The sequence below is a fragment of the Stegastes partitus genome, unplaced genomic scaffold, assembly GCF_000690725.1.
Source record: "Stegastes partitus isolate 25-593 unplaced genomic scaffold, Stegastes_partitus-1.0.2 Scaffold1573, whole genome shotgun sequence".
NCBI lineage: Eukaryota > Metazoa > Chordata > Actinopteri > Pomacentridae > Stegastes > Stegastes partitus.
In genome coordinates this window covers 5233-26601 of record NW_007579304.1, presented here as the reverse complement: position 1 = coordinate 26601, position 21369 = coordinate 5233, and the positions used below count along the sequence as shown (strand labels likewise).

Below are 21369 nucleotides of genomic sequence, written 5' to 3'. Positions count from 1 at the left end.
CTGCTAACCCATAAACTTGTTCACATCTACCTGTAATATTATATTATTAGAAGGCTCAGCAATTGCTTCACTAATTACACAAACTGCAAAAAGCATAACATGTACTCGGTGTGAGCGGTCGGGACTCCATCGTTGTCTACGCCCTGCCTCGCCCTGCGTACGCTGAAAGGCTCTGATGCATCGCGCCGCCTGATGGCTTGTAATTCTACAATTTAATTTAGCAGACCTTCATTTGACAGAATGAAAACAGACAAACAAAAATAAAAAAATGTCCTATTATCTCCCCACAGCCTGCTGTTGGCATCAATGGGGAAGCTGCTCGACTCGTAACTGGTGATTTGTCTGTATTTTCAGCACTTGTGTACGTAGACTTTTCAACTACGAATACTTCTGTACGCGTTGACAACTCTTATTACGTGTTTGAATTTTAACACAGATGAGCAGATTTGAAAACCTGATTACAGACACAAACTATGACACAACTTTTGTAGATTCCGGTTCGCACTGACAACTTCTTTTACACATTGACAAATCTCACTTTGGACAAACAGATTGAGATGCAGACAGACAACTCTCCATACACATGGACAAATAGTTTTGCTACATTAATGCCCTCATACATCTTAAATAACACCATCAATACTTTTAGATTTTCCAGCTGTCAACAGCTTATCTGGCTTATCTTCGATGACGACTCTTTGCCTCCAACATTTGCTCCCTTTGCAATCTTCTGAACGTGAAACAAACATGATAGGAATCAGTTAGTCGTGATGTGCGTTGGTTGGTTATCGCCTTGAAAACACCGTGTCAGCAGCGGTGGTGAGTGTCGCACAAAGCTTCCCTATCTGCGTCTGAAATTCCCTGCGAAGCGCAACATCTGCATTTGAGCCGCACTGAGGTCGTGTTGAAAACCCATAATGAACAAAGCTTTATCGGATCTCTGTGTTTCTGTGGCACCCTTATGTGTTTTTAAAGACAATAATATTCTTCTTGGGAACAGGCAGAGTTCATCCTGTCTGATAAGCTGAAGCAGCAGGAAGGTCACTCGGTGTAGTTCAGTGATTTGGAAATGCATTCGTGGGATTGTCCAAACTTTCTGGTTCTCCTTGTTTTTCCCCCGTTCGCCAATCCCCGCCCCTCAATCCAAACAATAATCCAAGCAGATTACAACAAATGCTAGGAGTTAAAACCATTTGCTTCAGCTCTGACTCATAACTTTACAAAACAAGCTGAATGTGCTGGTGATGTAATGCACTTTTCGGCATTTTACGTTGGAGGGACAAAAACAGATAAAAGTGGTTTCACGACTAATATCCATTATGCCTCGAAAGTTCTTAATATTCCTCCGAAATCATTCTTTGGCCGTTGATTTAACCCCCATAAATGAATATCTGTATATTAAAGTGACATATTTAGTGACTGCCTGCCTTCACATGCCTCAGATATAACTCCACACCATTGGTTCCTCGAGAATGCACAGATCTATGGACTCCTTGCCTAATTTAGCCAAACGTGTTTGAGCTGAAAACTGATTCTGAAGAAGAATAAGGATACAGAAAGCCCCAGACTGCAAGCTGATGGGATGGTTTCCATTGGTTTGAAACACCGGAAGTCTGAATCTGTGTTTTTGAGACTGTCGTTGGTACTCTGCAGTGTCCAGGTGGAAATGCTGTGACAGCTTATTTCCCTCAAAAAAATCTATATGGATGTGTTGACATGGTTAAAAAGAAAAAAACATTATAATCCATTGAACATCAGCCTTGTCTTTTCTGAATAATCACTGGGACCTTCAATATCTACTGAGAAGGTGTGTGTAATTCATTTTATGAGAAGAAGTTTATATTATTATCACTTGAAAGAAAACTGATTTTTCTTGTTATTTGAGATTAACTCAGATTGGTATTGATTGATCAAACGTTCAGACTTTCCCTTTAAGAGCACCCATGGGCGCTTAGGTTTCCTTGCACCCAATAAGGAGGTGGCAAGACCTGCCTTCAAGAAGAGAAGACCAGGGGCCCTGGTGCAAACTTGAGGACCACTATCAAGTTAGCCACATGAGAATGCCAACTTCCGTCTAGGAACTGTCAAAATAAAACGCGCTTGCTGCATATCACAGTCAGTGCCATTAATGACCTGCGTTTACACAGCAAATATAAAAAAAACAACATGATACGTTTAAGAGCAATTTTTGATAAATTACAATTTCACGAGTGCATTTTCACATATAATTTCTGTTTATTAGATACAAAACCAATATGCCTCTCAAGAAAATCTTAGTTCTCAAACTTGTGAGGCTTTATATGAACTATAAATGTGTTTCTGTTTGTTTGTTTGTTTTTTATGTGTCATCCTGGGTTGCATTTTACTTACAATCTAATTTATTTTCTGTAAAAGACTTCAAATGGTGATTGCTGGTGTAATCATCTCTCATTATAAACATCAATAATATTTTTGGTGCGTGTTTGTTTTTCTGCTGGTTTTGTCAGATACCCAGTTTCAGCACAGAGATCGCGCGATGACGGTATTTTAAATCCATTTCGTTAGATTTATTTTGAAAGCCAAACCGTCCCGTGTCTGGAATCACTCCGCCTTTCTCTGCGTTAGCTTGATGCATAAAACTTGAGGAGGGAGGCCCTGCTTCTATTAGGAAAAGCTGCTCAGCGCTCAAGACGCAACCAGAGAGGAGAGGCTCGAGGGGCGAGAAGAACCTGATCCAGCGGATGAACGAGCGACCACCGGGAGGGGAGCAGAGACACTGAGACTGGAGCGAAATCCACGCGGAGCCGTTACTAATGAGAGAGACGCTCAGATTAGACGCTTTTTGCGGTGACATGAATCGCGCTGGGATGAGAATAATCTGACTTCTTCTGTTTTTTTGTGTTGCATTGGAGAGTCCAGAGAATTACGCACGAAGCGCCGCTCCAAGGTGAACCAACTTTTACGCACGGACATTTGGAGATGTGGGGTTTCAGTAACGACCAGAAAGCTGCACAGTCGTTACATTTAACTGCGTTTTTGGAACGGGAGTTTACAATCTGAGCATTTTGACTGGAATTTTGTCTGGGAAGTGGACGCATTGAGCACTTTGGCGCATGCTGTCCAACATTTTTTATGATATATTTGGAGGGACTTGTTAAGAGCGTCTCTTGAATTGCATACGAGGAACTGTGCGGCTGCAATTGTCGTGTATCACAACAGCCTGCGTTACGCACTTGTCCCACTGTAGGCTCCCCTTGACGTCTCCTTTCGTGAGTTTTCAAACAACGGTATGGACAGAGTCAGACGTCTCGCCTGCGTGTGAGTCACCGTGAGCAAACATTTGGACAAGCGGCGCTTATAGGCAGTGACACATTTGGGATATTTAACAGTGCGTGCTTTGCACCAGCGGCCAGCACACGACGACCGGGACGAGGCTCGGTGCAGCCGGGGGATTGGACGCCGAGGTGCTAAATGCCCAGCCGGTCGCTTGCGGCTCCACAGGCTGGGCGGCAACATGAGGTCCTGGGTCCTGCTGCTGCTGCTGGCTGCGCTTTTAGCGGCCCGTCTGCGGCTCGGCAGCGCTGAGGTAAGAACCGGGGATGTGCCGGTAAACATATGACCTCTAGTCGGTGAAGGCAAACTGACAGACATGGGTCAGAAATGCATAGTTGAACTGTACATGAGGGTCTGTAAAGTCCTGATTTTATGATAAATGCAGTAATGATGTAAGAGTTAGTGCAACTGTTTTAATCAATATGAGGAAATCAACCACTTCAATTCATTTCAATATCAGATTAACCCTTTTTACATTTAAAGCCAACTTTTAACAATTCTTCTCTAATATTTTTGTCTGTCAAGACTGTTTGGCAAAAAATCAGGCTCTTTGTACCACCAGTACGCCCCTGGTTCAGTTGGAGAAAAGATGCCAGTGCCTGTGAGAGACAGACTGAGAAAGAAAGACACAAAAGATCATTAGTTTGGGCCCATTACCATCTAAATGTCTTTGATGGGGATGGTGGAGATGTCTCTCTCTCTCTCTCTCTCTCTCTCTCTCTCTCTCTCTGCATGGATCCTGACTCAGATCTAACCTGGAAGCCACAGGAAGCTCTGCAAAGATTGAATTTCAGTGCATGTAACAGGAAAAAAGGTTGCGCCTTCATGTTCAGCTCAAATATGTCGCATCTTGACTGATGAGACTTTCTTCCACTCATAAGGAGTGTTTGACATGCACCGTCCCCCGGGGTGATTCTGCAAACTGTGGGGTGGATGTTTCTTGTGACTGCTCAAGTGCAAGGCCAAAAGAAGAGAGAATGCACGGATCGTCTGTGCGTATGCGTCTACACCAGTCTATCCAGTTTTCCCTCTGTGACTCTGCAGCCTTTGCCATGTGTGGCATCGGTTTCTCACTGCCGTGTATCTTCTTGTTTCATGACAGTGATTCTCCTGAAGTGTTGCAAGGAGGAGTCGTAATGTCTTAGAGAGAGGGAGAGAGGGTGAGGCAGGGCCTTGGCTGGTGGCCCAGCAGCAGGAGTTAAACTATGGTACGAAGCTGCAGCCAAAATCCATCCAGGAACACAGCTGCTGTTTTCATTGTCACACCAGAACACCGAGGTCCTGTTGTCACCTCGCTGCTCAAATCGTTTTTCCCCGGAATGGATTCTTTAAGTGCTGTTTGTGCAATTACATTATTCAAGCCTGTTTCCTTCAGATGCCTGCTTCTTTAGACGGATGCCTCAGGGGGCAAATATACCAAAATGTAGAAAATCAAAAAGACAGCACAGCTACACCAGTCGAAGGTCATAAGATGATTACAGGCCATATGCACCAGTGAGTTATATCACTTGAGCACCTCATATTGACACGAATATTTAACACACAAGATGCACAAATGTGTCACATGTCCTGCTTTCACACCCTCATTCGTCCATGTCCTCTGTCATGTGGATGAGCTGTCAGATGACCATCACAAAAAAAAAAACTAGCTTCACATCCAAACAACACAAAACACCGTTGCTAGCTGAATGTTCTTATGGGTGTTCCAAGCATCCATATGATCACCGTCTGATGTGTCACCTCTGTGATTAAAGTCATTAAGTGTGATTAAGCTTAGGTGATGTGCTAGAAAGGACGGTGGCCTCTAGAGTGTCACGGTTGCTACAACTCAACTATAAACCTCAGTGAAAGAACTTCTTTTGGAGACGTCTCCATTCGTGTGTGAGGTAAATTTGACAGACAGAACCTTAGTGGAGTTTTTGATTTGGTTTTCTGTTTAGCACATTTGTTCCACTTCTTTTTTTTTTCTTTTTTTTTTGACACTCACATACGAAACTCACAGCATCTGTTCCTGAAAAGGCTTCCTTAAAGTGATGGAAGTGCTGCTTGACATTTAGAAAAAATGGATGCTACCAGATTCTGCAGTGAGCTGAAGAGGCTCTTACACATGGGCGCCTTGGTCACCGGGTGGACACCGGCATGTCATGGAAGTTAAACTTGTGACCCTTTTGTGTGTAGGACGGTCAGCGTAGCCATTAGCACGCTCAAGCACATGATGACTTTAGCTGCAGCTCAAGGCGTCACTCTGGACATCTTTCAGCGTTTCATATGAGCGACCGACCGGCCATGCGAGCTGAGTTGTGGGAGCATCAGGTTGATGTGTGAGTCCTCTGTGACACTTTAATCCTCATACGTCACAAGTCGTCCACCGACGGCAAGAAGGGAGACATCTTTGACGGTCTCTCAGTTTGGCGACACACTCAGATTATTCTGCACAGTCATGGCACGGCAGGTTCACTGAGGTTGATTTAATAAGTGCAACCAGAAAACATCATAGCGTATTCTCCATCAGCTGCTGTGTGTAATCCAGTCAAACCTCGCTGCTTACACAATATGTTGCCGAACACACGCACAAGCATGAGAGTTGTTATGGTTTTTTTTAAAAATCCACTTAAATGGAACCGGAGTCAAATACACAAAAGTACTCACACATCAGGTCAGACCTCAATTCTTTCATCATCTGCTGTTCAAGCCACAACTGCTGATTGGTGGCTTTTGAACAGGTTGTTGTCTGACTATTGTCTCTGCGGGCGAGCTGGGATGATTTGCTGCTGCCTGGTGGCTTGATCCATTTTACATAAGAACAACAACTAATCTGCCAGGGATTTCATGGACTTTGTGTGCCGTGTAGCAGTGTGTGTATTTGTGCGTGCACACATCTGGATGCATGGCCGGGTGTAGCTGCGTACGTGTTAGTGGACATATGTGCTTGTGTTTCTGTGTGTGTGTGTGTGTGATGTCGGGTCGGGGGGGGGGTTTGCCTCTGAGCGTGTGTCGGATAGAAAAGCGCAGTGGCACATAAGAGTATTTGTAGCCTTGTAAGCCTTGTGTGGTGCAGTTTCTGAGGAAAAATCTGGTCAGAGAGTCCGCTGGACAGTTTAGGAATATCAATAAATAGTAAGGAGTGATGGATTTTTGGATCTCAGTTACACTTTTACAAACAGATTTTGTAAATAGCAGCAGTAGAAGAGGAGAAATATGCAATTTGTGTCTGTATATTACTGTGTCTGTGGTTGGACGTCCTGCAAATACTGATCCAAAGTTAAAATTATTGCTGGAATAAATACAAATTATGATTTACTTTCTGCTTTCTATAATGCCATATAACCTCAATGTTATTCTGCTTGAAGAAAGCATGGAAAACTTAGCAAGTATGCATTGAATTTAGGCCAATTTTAATGAAACAGCATGGCAAGTCTGCAGTCAAAAACAGTTTTTATACATATATCTGCCAGTGCTTCACAGTTAAATCCCTTCCAGTGATGCCTCTTTGTGTTCTCATGAGCTGGAAGGCTTTTCCTTTGCTGCAGGTGTAGAGCTAATGGTACCAGCTAGCCTACTGTTCACTACGCTGATGCTTTGGGATATCAGTCACTTTGAATGTTTTCACAAGATGATTCAACCTCAACTCCATGAAGAAGCATCCTGACCTATTTAATGGATCTTCAGGCTGGTCATAACAACGCTATTAGTGCTTGTGGAGGGTCAATCCCAGCCCCAAAACCACAAATATTCCATTTCCCAAGATAAAGAAAAGCAGCAGCTAAGAAGCAGGAATTAATAAATCTTTTAGCATTTTTGCTCAACAATTGGCTTAAATGATCAGTCGGACTGTTAAATGACTTGTTAACTAAATCATTTCATCTTTAGTGTTGTGGTCATTGTGCATAATTTCCCTGTAAAGTCACTCCATTTAGTTTTTCGAGCATTTTGATGAATTTATTCCAAACTTTGCAAACATGGTGTTTCCCGCCTTGCTTGAAGACACCTGATGGTTCCGTCGCTGCATTCAGCCGCCACTCGCTGCTTCTGGGAACTTCTGAAAACCGTTTAAACTGGCTGTTGTCAGTCTAAAATGAAGACAAATTCGGCAGCTGCACGGGTTACTTCTCACCTCAGATGTTTTCAGAAACACAGCTTTGGAGAACTAATACCGGAGAAAGTTTCCAATCGAGCCGCCATGTTGGTGCCGTTTGAAATCAGACGGTCTTACGAGGTGCAGCCGATGTTTGCACAGCAGCAGGAGGGTGGAGCTTGTGTTGCTTTCCTGTCAAAAAGCACTTTTTGATCATCTATCTCAACACTTCTTAGTTGCGTGCCTCTCCAATGCTGGGAAGCAGTGCAAACCCTCGCATCCCAAAGTGCCGCTGTGCACCATGAGTACCTTGAGGTCAGGGTTTGACTTCCTGCTTCCACATGTGAGGTAAATTTTGTCAGAGAGTCCACATGAAACCCTCTGTCTGGCCTTAAACTTGTGTGAGCAGTAGTTTAGTAATGTGGAATACTTTGACACCAATCCCCCTGTGCATGTCTGGGACCGAGTCCTCTAAGTGGACTCCGAGCAGACTAGAAAGTAATATGATGACAGAAACTACATGTCCGTAGCGTCCGCAAGGGAGTTCAATCAAGGCTGAAATCAGAACTGACACTTTCTGTAATGATCAGACCTTCATTTGCGATCACTTCGTTCAGTCTTCCTTCTCATTATTTCCCCCTCTGCTCTCCGTCCGTCGGCCTCGTCTCTGGGAGGGTGTCTCTCTGCTCTCACGTTGTGTATGTTTGTGTGCGGGTGAGACAGAACCCACTGAGCTCTGCAACTCTGTTTAGTTTTTGCAGCAGCAAATTGGCAGCCGGCCGTACCTTTGATAAAACGGGGCATGTGTTGTGACACCACGGCGTGATTGCGAGTCGCTCGTCACACGCGCAGATTCGCTGTTTTTGTGTGTGTTTACTTTTTCTTCTTACCGTTTGATTGCATGTGTGTGTGTGTGTGTGTGTGTGTGAGAGAGCAGTCAGCCGGCCCCATAATTACATTCCATTACACTTCACCTTTCTCCTCAAACATTCCATACAATCTCGTTGCCTTCCAGGCTTCCTCCAAGGCCCCGTGCAATGTGTGTGTGTGTGTGTGTGTGTGTGTGTGTGTGTGTGTGACCTGCTTGTAGATCATGACATCCTACTAGACAGTCTTTTTGACCCCTAAGCTCAGCTACACACACTCACGCAGGGTAAGATATGAAAAATGCCAACATTTCCATAACAACGCTGAGCAGAGGCATTTGCAGGCCTCACACAGACGAAAAGCAACAAGAGAGGGCTGTTTGTGTGTGTGTGCATGTGTGAGTGTGTGTGTGTGTGCGTCTTAGATAGCAAATGAGGAACTTAAGCCTTCTGCATGAACCACTGTTATTAGCTTGTTGTCCAATTCTGGTTCTTTTTTTAACCGGCGGTTTCTTGTTTGTCCATGTGAGGAACTGTTTCCTGTCTGTGTTCCACTCTCTAATTTCTGTGTGTGTTTGCTCATGTGTGTGTTTGTGTGTTTGTGATTAGCACCGGGGCTGTAATGATAGCTTGCTGCTGAGTGAAAACACTCACCGTGTGCGTGTGTGTGTGTGTGTGTGTGTGTGCGAGAAGCTCTCTGGACAAATTGGGCGGACGGTTAAGTGGTTAAGCATCTGTACGTCAACGGGAAAAGAGGGGGCGAGTGTGTGTGTGTGTGTGAGTGTTTGTGTGTCTGTGTGTGTGTTTGCTTAACTAGGTCAGCCAATGGCTCGTGAAAGTCATCCAGGTGTCCTGAGCCATCGCCGCCCACAAAGCAGACAGAAGGGGGGAAGAGGGAAGCTGAAGCTAGATGGGGAAATGAAGCAGAGGGTCATGAAATGAGGAAGATCGGAGACAGCCAGAGATTCTATATATAAGGATGGAGCCTGTGATTATCTTTAGGAAAACATTGTTAGAAAATGGTCAAATCTAACATGTACGATCACAAATTCCTCATCTCACCATTTAACCACTTTGGAAGCATTCATGTAATTGCTTGATTGTGCTTTCCGTCCGGGTTTTGAACGTCTACATCAATAAACGTGTGGCACAATATACTGTTTACTGTGATATCGTACATTTTCTGAGAATTTACTACAACAAATTTGAAGACAGGTGGGTGGTTAGCACTGTCGCCTCGCAGCTAGAAGATCTCCGGTTAGGACGCCCGGGATCTTTGCATGATCTCCCCGTGCAGCGTGGGTTCTCTCTAGGTTCTCTGGCTTCCTCCCACAAGGTCCAAAAACATGTTGAGGTTAATTGGTGATTCTAAATTGTCCGTAGGTGTGAATGTGCTTGGTTGCTCTGCCCTGTGATAGACTGGTGACCTGTGCCTTCGCCCTGAGTCGGCTGGGATGGAAACTTCAAGACATGGTGGGACTTGGTGTTACCGCAGAGTTACAAATCTGACCAATCAAGACACTCAGAAATCGTAAAACTCGTCAGTCATGAGACAGTTGTGCTAATTGATGTGCATCACCGCCATGTGTTATCATATTGCTCGGCTCATCTGAGAAGTATTACTGATTTCTCCCCATAGATTAATAGCAGCAACTGGACTTGCTTGAGTTCCTTGAAGACGTTCCACCTCTCATCCAAGAGGCTTCATCAGTTCTGACTGACTATTCGGGAGTTCCAGATACTTAGATCCTTAAGGAGTCATTAACACCTGAGTTTCGAGTTGAAACCACATTTGGATATAAAGGATATAAGTATCTGGAATGTTTCGTCTTATCGTGTCACACGTGGTTGCAGTATGAGCCCGACTTGGTCGTTAGAAGAAGTGAAGTTGAGTTAAAGTTTGTTGGGATTTACTTCATAGAGTTGAATTACTTGGATTCATAAAAGGATTTACAGTTGAACCAAATCACGTCACCAGCAGAGCAAAATGTCCCAAAGTAGAGAATAACACCTTATCAGTGAGATGTTTTTTATTTTTATTTTTCTTGAATCGGTGGGAACATCTCCAGCTTGGGGACATTCATGTGTCCATGAATAAGGTTCACATGACCACAGGATGAAGCAGCAGAGTTACAACATCACAAAACAAAACTGTAGGCTAATCACTCTGCATGTGTAAATCTCTGCTTGGAGGATTAGGGTTTGTCTTTTCCACATCTTTGGGGATCTCGCTCCGTCATTACTGGGGGGGCGAAACAAGTTCTGCAGATACTGTAAACATGTTCTATCCATTGTCATAAATTCTACGTTATTATCAAAGCGACGAGATTAACATCTCTCCCCGCCTCCCTCCTCTCCGACAGTTACCCTCTCATTCGTAACCCTCCTTAATTTGTTTTGGCATCTTTCTGGCATGTGACTGTATCAAATGTTGCTCCGACCGCTCTGAGATAGCATCGACTTACAGCCAACCAAAGCAAAATGTGCCACAGAATTCTGAGTCATCTGCCTTTGATCTCCACGGAGAAACCACTGGAGTCCATCCTTAAAAACCAGCCACACTGAATCCGTAATGAATGCCGTTCGTTAAAAGTTCACGAAAACATCGCATTCCTTCTCTTTTCTCGAGCGGTGATTAGATAATACATATTTCAAAGTTGGTGTTTTAGAACAAGAATGTCCTAAATTTCACAACTTTGAGTGAAACTAATGAACTGCAACTGAACTGAAAGAAGAAAAAAAAAAAAAAGAGGAGATAAAGAGAGAAAGAGGGCAGAAAGGCTAATTTCCTGCGTCGCATCGGGAGCGGCGGTGGTGTTTGCGGGTAAACAGACGGGGAGAGAGTGACAACAGCAACACCGATCACAACCAACACTTCATTCGAAGGAGGAAGTGAAACTGGAGCAAGTTTTGACTGGAGATCAAGGATGAAGATATTATACAGCAGTGCTTTTTTTTTCTCTTCCTTTGTATGTCTTTCTCTTTGTCCCTTTGTCTTTGCTTTCTTGCGCGTTCTCTTAATTTTTAAGAGCGGTTACAACTTCAGAAAAACTTCTTCTTTCTTTCTACTTATGCAGCCATTAAGGGGCATTCGTATTTCATTGCAATCCCCATGACGAAGAAAATTAGCAGACAATCTTGATCGACTGAACAACACAGGAAGCTCGTGTGTTATTTTGTATATATGCGGTGCAACACAAGTGTTATTTCCCAACAAATACATTCTTTCCTCTACAAAGAGACTCCTCCCTGCCGCTGTGCGAAATAATAACTGTGTCACAGTTCAGGGTCTGCCGTGCATTTCCGTCCGAACAACAGTTTGAATTCCAGTTCAAGCTTCGCCCTCAAATGGACAACAAACAGTGGTTTTAGCAGATCAGTGAAAGCATGTGTTCTGTGGTGTGTGACAAACGAAGCGTTCTAGTGAAGAAGAAGAAGAAGAAGAAACAGCAGAGATTCCATTGATCTGATGTGTGCAAAGGTTTTTTTTTTTGAAGATTCAAGTGGCTGATATTTCCTGAAAGGCAACAGTGACTGAAATGGCCTTAAAGGGGAACTCCGCTGAATTTACACATCAAAGTGTGTTTACAGATCTATGGGAATACACTTGTAGATGTTGAAGCCTTTTGTTGCTTCACAGGGAGCCGTATGAAGTCTGATAAACTGCCTAAAGCGATGCTGCTTAGCATAACGAGCCTAATACTCCGACAGCTGTTAGTAATTGAATGGCAATGGGGGACGCATGTAGTATGAGGTCAATAAATGGAGGTTTTTATGGACTCGGCTACTGGTTTTCATGGCATACCTCATAATAAAAGCTATCACCATACTCGTAGATCAAAGCTGTCTGTGTTTGTCTCCACAGGGCGATCCGCTCCCTCCATCACTGGTCGACCTGGTGAGGAACTCTCCCATCTCCTCTGTGGACGACCTGAAGCTGCTGCTGCTGCAGGAGACCAACGCAATAGGTACTAATGACCACCGCTCACCACATGTGCACCCGTACAGACAGCAATAACACAGACGTGGAGGAGGCGCGCATGTGGGTGTGTCTGCAGAGCCCTGAAGAAAGTGGAATGCAGTAAAGAGAAAATATCAGCGTGCATGCCAAGCTCCATGTTAAGGCAATATTTACCAAAGACAGCTGCAGGGGCGATGAACCAGCGTGATTAGAGACACTCACACGGAGAGTAGCAGTGACCTTGTGTGTTGGACAAGCTGAACCAGAGAGAGAAATCTCGAGCACAAGGTCACCGCATTGTTCTCCTGCTCTGGATTCCTCACCTTGTTTTGAATAATGGATGTGCGACAGACAGAGGCCAGCCCTCCCTGCGCCGCCGCCGCTGCCAAACAAAGTCCAAACAAACTTGTGCGCGCACACGTACGCGGGCGATTAAAACATTTATTATAATCTTATCCTTCAGAGGAACCAAGTCACACTTACATATATTAATAGACGGCCCTTTGATCGCTCCATAATGCATAAATAACACGGTGACATAACAGCGACCACAGAGAGGAACCAGCAGAGGGAAGGATGCTCAGAAACAGGTCACGGGGAAGTGACTCAAAGTGTATGTTTTTTATCGAGAATAAACTTCTTTGAGTTTTGGTGTTTTGTGAAAAGGATCCAAGTTGAGGAAGTATGTGAGTGATTCATTTTGTGGATGATTTTCTTGTTATCGTTGTGTTCTTCCTGCTCTGTGGGCGGCATTCGTTCCTTGTTGTCTTAAATTTGGTGTCATGGCTGGATGACGGTGCCGGTCCACCGCTTTGGTCTGAAATTAAACATCACAGCAGCTATATCGTGAATCGCCATGGATTTATTTTTTTTTTTTACAAAGACATTCATGATCCCCAGAGGATGACTTCTAATGACTCTGGTGATCCCCTGAGTTCTCCTCTAGTTTCACCGTTGGGTTAACGTTGGTGGTTTTGTCTTGACAAACGCCTGCAGGCTGAACATCCATGACACTTAGTGCACGTGTTCATCAGCCCTCAGGATGGATTCTAATCACTTTGGTGATTCCTGACTTTTCATTTAGTGTCATAATCAGGTCAGAATTTCAATTTGTCAAAACACCTGCAAAACTAATGACTTTCCCGTCCATCAGCTGCACTTTGTACGAATGAGCAGTGAACACGATAAACATTATAAGTGCTAATACTGCGCTCTATGAGAGGGTCGGGGAATAAATGGGCACAGATTTACAACGTCTCTGGTATGACATGAAGGTAGTTTTGTGAGCTTTTTAGCATGTTTAGCCCACCGCTGTGCCGAAGTACAATCCCACAGAGCTGTTGGAATGGCTGTAAAATATCTTAGCTTTCCATTTTTTCTGTCTTTTGTTTGAGTCTTTTGCCACTTTTGTGTTTTGTCATCGCACAAATATATTCACATGGTCACGTTTTCCTATACTTAAGCACAAGTCTGAAAAGCATACATGCAAGAAGTTGCATTTCCATCGGCATCAGCAGACCTAGCTATGCAGACTCTTACTGGCCGAGTGGATTGAACAAAATTAAATAGGTCACGAGTTAATAAATGATAAAAGGAAAAATCCGTCCCGCAAAAACATTTAGACACACATAGATGCACAGATAAAATTAGAACGTTGCTTCCGAGAACAACACGATACTGTTCTCGTTCTGCACCAGGCCGTTAATTAGGGCTACCAGACAACCGAATAACACCTTGTGCGTTTGTGTATTGCGCGTACACACATACACGGTGACCACAAGCAATCTACACCGGGGATATAATTAGGACTAAGGGGCTACAGTATGAAATGACGACATATGTGAGAGTGCAAACGCGCACTCACAGATCCATGCATGAGCTATATTTAACAACTCATATCTCTGCTGAACAGTATTCTCGACAGCGGCGAGACAAATTGTGGTAGAAAATAGCCTAATTGTCTTAGCGGGAGGAAAAAAAAAAATGGCTTCCTTTGTGCAGTGAACAATGAGCTCGGCTAAAAACTGCCCTGACGGCCTCACACGCTTTACAGATTTGTGTTGCTTCTAGAAGTGCTTGTTCAGTGGTGCCCAGATTTCGGGTCAAACTTAGAAAACATTACTTTGACTGTGTTGAATCTCATCTTTCCAATCTCCCCTCTTTTTTCAGAAGAAGAAGATGAGGACGAGCATGACGTTCTCACCAACCACACCCATGGTCGATACGTTCGAAGTCTTGGTAGGTCTGCTTCCTATGTTTTGTCTTCATCTGTTTCTGTTACATCTTGTACCATTTCTAACAAGACATTCACGTTCTTCCCTCCCAACAGTGGAGGCGCAGCCGGCTCAGCAGGCGGCCTGTAAAGTCCGAACAGAGGTGATGGAAGTCACGAGGTCCATGCTGGACCGCCGGAACGCCAACTTTCTGCTGTGGCCACCGTGCGTGGAGGTGCAGCGATGTTCAGGATGCTGCAACACCAGGCTGCTGCAGTGCGTCCCCACAGTCACCTCCAGCAGATACCTGCAGGTACACAGTTCATGCAAATGCAATTTCAACATTTAAGCACAATAACACTGATGCTCTTCCACATGGCAGTAAAGGCATTCACGTGCAAGTTGGCAGTTCACTATAAGAGATACTGATGCTCCATTTGGGTTATTTACAGTCTAATGTAGTGCTACTCTACACAAGAACAGCAATTCCCTGCATGGGAAGTTAGCTTAGCTTAGCACAAAAACTAAAGCATGCTTGGTTTTAAACAGAACCAGCATTTCTTATGCTCAGCAGTAAACTCTGCATTTGATTCATGCAAAAATCAAATTGTAAAGTATCAGTTTACCTACTGAACTGTTTTGTGGTTGGAACAGTTGTCAAGCAACAGATTGAAAATATTTGCTCCTTTTGGCAGCAGAGCACTCCAGGAAGTGAATAGTGAAATGTAATTGTTAATTACTCCAGAGCCCAAAGGTGGATTTGTTATCACTGAGCAGAAGTAGTCTGACTAATTCCTCGTGCTTCCAGCTTTCGTAATTAGTTAAACTAAGTGTCTGGTGACTCCAGCTTCACAAATGATATCAATCATCTTATCAAAGTAGGAATATTGAACAAATGTATTCCAGATTTTGTGCAAATTGTAATTAAAAAAAAAGTTACGAAGGAGTGATTGAGATCAGTTACATCAGTTTGATTTTGCATGTGTATTGTTATCAGTGAGATTAAAATCAGCCGGTTTGACTGTGAGGATTAAGATTTAATTGCTCGAAGTAACGTGGGTTGACATGTGATTTCAAATACAGAACGGGTTAGTCAGCATTTCTGTCTTTGGAGTTTAGAGAGGAAAAATCTTGGCAGGGAGCCACCTAATTACACGGAATTATCAGTTTGTTGGAAAGTGTCAACAGCAACCAGATTCTTTGCTGAAAAACACACGTCGTAGGTTCAGAGAACTGAAATAAGACAAAACATTGAAGAAGATGTGACAATTTCCCATCATGTCTGTGCTAAACTTTATTGATTAATGTGTTTGCTTGTTGTTTCCAGGTCATAAAGATTCAGTACATAAACAGGAAAGCCCACTACGACAAAGCCATCATCTCGGTGGAAGATCACGTCACCTGCAGGTGCCAAACGCCCTCGTCGTCGTCCTCCTCGTCTTCTTCCTCCTCGTCCGTTCCCATCCCTCGTTCCTCCACCCAGAGCTACCCCAATCCCCCTCCGCCTCCACCGCAACAGCCTCCCCCATCGTCCCACCTCCCCCGGCCCGTTCACCCGGCTCCACCCAAGACCCACACCTCCAAGGCTGACCTCCATCGCCACGACGACCTGAAGCACAACCAGCAGCATTTCCATTCTGAGGAGCGCGAGCCGGTGGGGAGGCAGTGGCAGCAGGGCAGCTACACCCAGCTTGTGCACTGGACGCAGCCCAGGGTGCATCAGGCGCCCACACACGTGCAGGCGGGGGCGCACCAGGCCGTCACCGGGATGCTCGGGTCGGTCAGCAGCTGGCCGTCGGAAGCGAGGGCAGAACACACGGTCATGGGGACGACACAGCAGGTGGGGCATGGGAGCGGGTATGACGGGAGCAGGGAGGACACCGGCGTGCATGTGTCAACCAGTGGGGGCGACGTGCATCATCCGGATCACGCACAGAGGCAGCAGCAACTGTTGCAGCATCAGCAGCGGCAGCAGTATCAGCAGCAGTATCAGTATCACCATCAGCCGCATTATCCACAACAGTACAACCACGGAGGGGCGGAGGACCAAGAGCTGAGGACGCAGTATCGACTCAGCGGCGCCCAATCCGACAGCGCCTCCCCGCCCGTCAGCCCAACCTACCCGTCCACATTAGCAGGAATCCCCACCCCTCCACCTACCGGTCAGAGAGACTCAGTGACCGGCCGAAAAAATACAGAGGTCACAAACCACAAACAGACTGAGGCTGCAACAGCCAGTCAAAAAGAAGGGAGCGTGAGGGAGGAAAGCGGGTCGGCCAATAGCGGGGACTCGGCCGCGGCTGAGCCGACCAATCAGGGGAAGGAAAAAGACTCTAAAGTGACCAGCGAGGTTGGTCGTTTCACAGAGGAGGAGAGGAGACAGAAACTTCTGGAGATGGTACAGGGGGAACCGGAGAAACCGACTCTCCTTCATCCGCATCATCCTCAGCAAAGACCAAAGCCAACAGGTACTGTCAGAGTGTGTGTGTGTGTGTGTGTGTGTGTGTGTGTGATGAGAGGTGAATTTAAAGGTGGATACTTCAGAGCATGTATTTAACAGGAAGTATCTGTGTTGTGAAGTAAGTGTTTGATTTGGTTTGTATCAAAAACATTCGGTGACAATATGTCTTGCTCAGAGTTTAACATGGTTTTGTAATATGCCAAATGTGTTTTAATATCATTTTTATTGCCAAACTATAAAGCAAAATAAATACACAATTTCACTAAAATCTGAAAATTGGCAGTTATAAATGGAACTTATTCAATGGAACATCCGTAAAAGGGGCCTTTCACCGCTTAAAATAAGGAGGCGAAAATGAAATACAGTAATAAAGGAAGGAATTACGAAAGAATTGTAAGTCGTGATTACTGTAAAGTTGATCAACAGGTCTTCCAAACGAGGCACACTCCCAACAGCTACTGCTGGTGAATAACTCTTAAAGGTGTGTTTATATGAACAGTAGAACCGGCTGATAATTTATATAATGATCACTCCTTGTAAATTAATTAAGTCATGTCCTCAAGTAAGTCATAAACAAATGACGGATCTTTTTTCACCACGCACGGTGCACATCTGGTTTTTTAAGTCCAAAAAGAATAGCTTGACCAGCACTGAATGCAGGATTCACACAGCATGGAGGACGAATGTAGAGCACAATACTACAGCATCCGCTCGGCTCTACGGCCCTGGCCATGTGTGTATTATCTGTGTTAGAGGATGTATTGTAATTTTAGTTTTTTACTGTATGAAAGAATCAATGCGTGTTTCCCAGGCAGGAAGCGGCTCAGTGTACACGTATGACTAAACAACCTGGCCACATGTGTCCTGCCATTCTTCCTCAGCCCCCTGAGAGCTCTGCAGTCAGAGCGCCAAACTTCCCTCACGTTTCACTCAAAGCTTCGGGCAGCCACAGGCTTTGTTACACAGGCTTCAAGGTTATCAGGCGCCCTTCAGGGTGCAGTCAGAGCCACTACAGAAGTCCCACGCCCGCTGTTTATTCTCCACTTCGCGATATGTACGACTGCTAAACGTGAGACGAAACCATTGTTTGTGCTGTTGTAGCTCAGTTCCTTTATTATTTGTGCACCAACTATTTAGTTCTGATTTCAAACAACTAAATTTCTCTCTGCATTTCAAAGTTACCGAGCATTTAGATATCAAACAACACACTGGCATCACTTGTTTCCCTGAGCTTAGTTATCAATATGGTTAAATTTAGGGAGTGCCAACTCATACTTCCTCTTTGTTAGCTGTTGTGGTCACATTTCATTGCACATTCACGATCAAGCTATGTTGAAAGTTGGTCAGAAAGCTTGTGGTTACAATGGCGGCTTGAGAATAAGTCACTGACTCCCTCGTGTCTGCTGCTGTTCCTTGTCTCCTGCAGCAGTCTCCACTGCGGCTCCCATGTCGGCGTCGGCCCGTCAGGCCCCGTTCCGACCTGCCTCGCCTCGCCGGAGGAGAAAACATCGCAAACGCATCAGCAAAGCAGCCATGAGAGCTATGATCATGTAGAGCTGAAGGTGAGCAGGAGGACTGAGGGGAGGCCTGATAACTCTGAGCAGTAACTGAAGGCAGCAGAGGGGACATCCTGAGAGAGGAGGATGTTGTTTAACATGACGATGGCAGAAGTATTTTTGACACTTGGAGTTGTTGCCAGCTAAAGGGACATTGTGATCTCAAAGTGACTTCCTCGTTCTGTCAATAAACTGACTCATGTCACTGTTTTCCACGGTGAAACAGCAAACTGACGGATTCATTCTTAAATTCTTTCTTCTTGCTTCCAAACTCTATTACGCAAAGGATGAGTTCAGATTGATGTTTTTTAGCATTTTGTCTTAAGTTTTGTGGATCAACAACTCGAACAACATCAGATTCCAATAATAGTCTGACCATAACTATACAATAGATCGTCAGTATAGACAGAAACTGAAACGGAATATATCTAACTTATGGATCTCTCTTTCTCTAACAGGAAGCAGTAAAGCTAACTGAAAGATTTTGGCCAGAAGCATTGCTCCAAAGGAATACGGAGACAAGAAAAATGAGATTCTTAAACATGGGACAGCTCAGACTGTGTGGATGGAACCGAGGCGGTGGACAGTGCTGCTGTGTTCAATGGACAGCTTTACAGAAAGTCACCTCTCCTGCTCCGGAGATGCCCACAGAGCATCCAGCGTTATGGATCTAACAGAAGTGCAATCTTATGAACTCCTCAGACTGGAGGATATTTGTCACACTAAACACTGGATTTCATTTGTTTGAACTACAACGTCCATAAACATGGATCGACGGAAGTGTAACAGATGCTGAGAGAAAGCTGGACTGGTGGTCTCTTCCTGCAGTTTGCAGCCATTGATTGGCTCCTTTAACACTTTTGACTTTGAGCTTATTGTTCAGCAAGTGGAGAACATGACTGTAACATGGACATAGAAGTCAGTATTTGGATGTGGAGCTCATGTTGAACCTGGGGACGTGGAGAACTGGATTTCTACACAGGGATGATAACTGAAAACTGGAGAGTGCAGCTCCGGCCTCAACGCCAAACTTTACTGTTAACCTAAAATGTCTGAAGATCTAACATTAGCTAACACTGGAGTAGCCATACACTGATCATACTACACTGACTTTAGAGAAGTGCTCTACCATGTACTGTAGCTAAATGTACTGGAAAAATATCGATAACCTGCTCATTTTGTACTACTGCCAGATCAAAATGGAATGGAATAACAACTAAATGCCTGCTTAGATAACACGCTATGAATATCCACATTAAAGCAAGTCTTAAAAGACCTGGCTTTTAGAGATCGCTGTGAGCCAGTTATAGCCAACACTGTATTGTATAAATGCTTTTAGAAAATGATTTCCAGGGGAAAAAGAAAAACTTTATTTCTTAACTTATTTAAAAAAAAAAACAACAACAACAAAAAGGGAGGATGCGAAGTCCTCTGGTTCTCAAGTGTAATTATTGTTGCAGACATGTTTCAGATTATAATTATTGGTTGTACAACTGTTACTGTAATGAATGTTATTTTTAATATAAAATAAAAACGTTCAAGGAATGATTCGTCTGCAGCGCCGTGTTTGCATTTGCCTGCGCGTGCATGTGTGTGTGCGCGCTTTGAATGCATGCATATTATCAGCGCGCGTACGTCTAATCTGCGCGTGCATGCGTGTTTAGCCGCGTACATGCACTTGTTCGCCGTGCAAGTCGACTCATCTGCTAATCTTTGCCCTGTGACTGCACGTTCTGCAGCTCTGTCACGCACAGCAAGCCAGGGGTCAGCAGAAATGTCTGGTTGCTATAGCAACTCGTGGACGGACATGTCAACAGAGAAGTATCGTATGGTGAAAGGGAGACGAGGGAGGGAGGGTGTCAGTCCAGGAATGGCTAGAAGATGAACGACGGAGAAGGGAGAGGGAGTACGAAGGCCCAGCGAGGGGTGGAGGGAACCGAAACATCACAGCGACAACGACAAGAAGAGAAACACAGACGGGACGCAAACGTGTAAACTGGGAATATGTCTTGATAAAATAATCAAAGTGTGAAAATATACACCTGAGAAATGATAGCAGTGGAGGCAGTGAGGCTGAGACCTGTCACGCAGATAATTTAGGAAAGAGGAGCAGTTTAAATGTCATTCTGTTGTGTAACGGGGTTTCCCCTGCGAAGCTAATTCGGTCAGCAGATTCTCTTCTTTAAGAATGATGAGTCAGTGTGTTCTTTAGCAGGCCTCGAGGTACATAAACACACACTGTAAGCCTGCCTGCAGGTGGCAAATTTGCCATGAGAACTGACTGTAAATCGATGTGCACAAATAAAACCCAAACCTGGGAATTGCAGGCTATGGTTTTGATAAAGTTCATGCTACTGAGCGTGGAAGGATTTTGGATGGTATGAAGGAGAAGACACAGAATATTCACATTTCTATTTTTATTACTCTGTTAATTAAAACAATAAAAAGAAAAAATCTGAACTCAAACTCAACGAGAGACAACAGAAGACAGCTGGATGTTACACAAGCCAGTGCACTCGCGAGCCCTTCCAGAGGCTCTACTTAGAATTCAGTCATTTAGATGTAATCAAGAGAATTTCTAATTGTGAATTCAAACGCAAAGACAGCACTACAGAAGAAGCGGTGCTATGTCTGTTCCTCGAATGAAACAAAGAAACAGAGCGATTTAGCGTTTTTGAGGCACAGATAAGGAGCTTGAATGAAGTACTGAATGTGTGCATGTTCTCCCGACAGTCCGTGATGTTCCAAAACCAACCCGTGACAGTGAAGAAACAGGAGTAACACTCACATGATGGCCTGAAAAAAAAAAAAAAATATTGTGAATACCAAAACATAAAAAAGCCTCAAGTCAACAAACGAAGGTGCAATTAAATCACATGAAACTTATTCTGCTATAAATAGCACAGCTGAGCACATCGGAGCAGA

At 44.4% G+C, this 21369-nt stretch overlaps 1 protein-coding gene across 2 annotated transcripts; it reads left to right on the top strand.

Moving 5' to 3' along the window:
• The first annotated feature begins 2670 nt into the window (after nucleotides 1–2670).
• On the top strand, nucleotides 2671–19992 carry pdgfba (platelet-derived growth factor beta polypeptide a). 2 transcript variants are annotated; one of them, XM_008300666.1, is made up of 7 exons: nucleotides 2671–3565; nucleotides 12119–12221; nucleotides 14384–14452; nucleotides 14544–14740; nucleotides 15755–16895; nucleotides 18315–18450; nucleotides 18903–19992. In XM_008300666.1, the coding sequence occupies exons 1-6, from the start codon at nucleotides 3494–3496 to the stop codon at nucleotides 18440–18442; spliced, it is 1710 nt and encodes a 569-aa protein (XP_008298888.1). In that variant the 5' UTR covers nucleotides 2671–3493; the 3' UTR covers nucleotides 18443–18450; nucleotides 18903–19992. The 2 variants fall into 2 exon arrangements, with proteins under 2 accessions (XP_008298888.1, XP_008298887.1); XM_008300665.1 differs by having other exon boundaries at nucleotides 14381–14452.
• Nucleotides 19993–21369: the final 1377 nt, after the last annotated feature.

Bases quoted from the DNA above. Each gene is read 5' to 3' on its own strand.
- pdgfba (XM_008300665.1), top strand. From the start codon at position 3,494: ATGAGGTCCTGGGTCCTGCTGCTGCTGCTGGCTGCGCTTTTAGCGGCC. The intron at 14,741-15,754 runs GTACACAGTTCA...TGTTGTTTCCAG, and splicing joins CCTCCAGCAGATACCTGCAG to GTCATAAAGATTCAGTACAT. The intron at 16,896-18,314 runs GTACTGTCAGAG...TGTCTCCTGCAG, and splicing joins GCAAAGACCAAAGCCAACAG to CAGTCTCCACTGCGGCTCCC.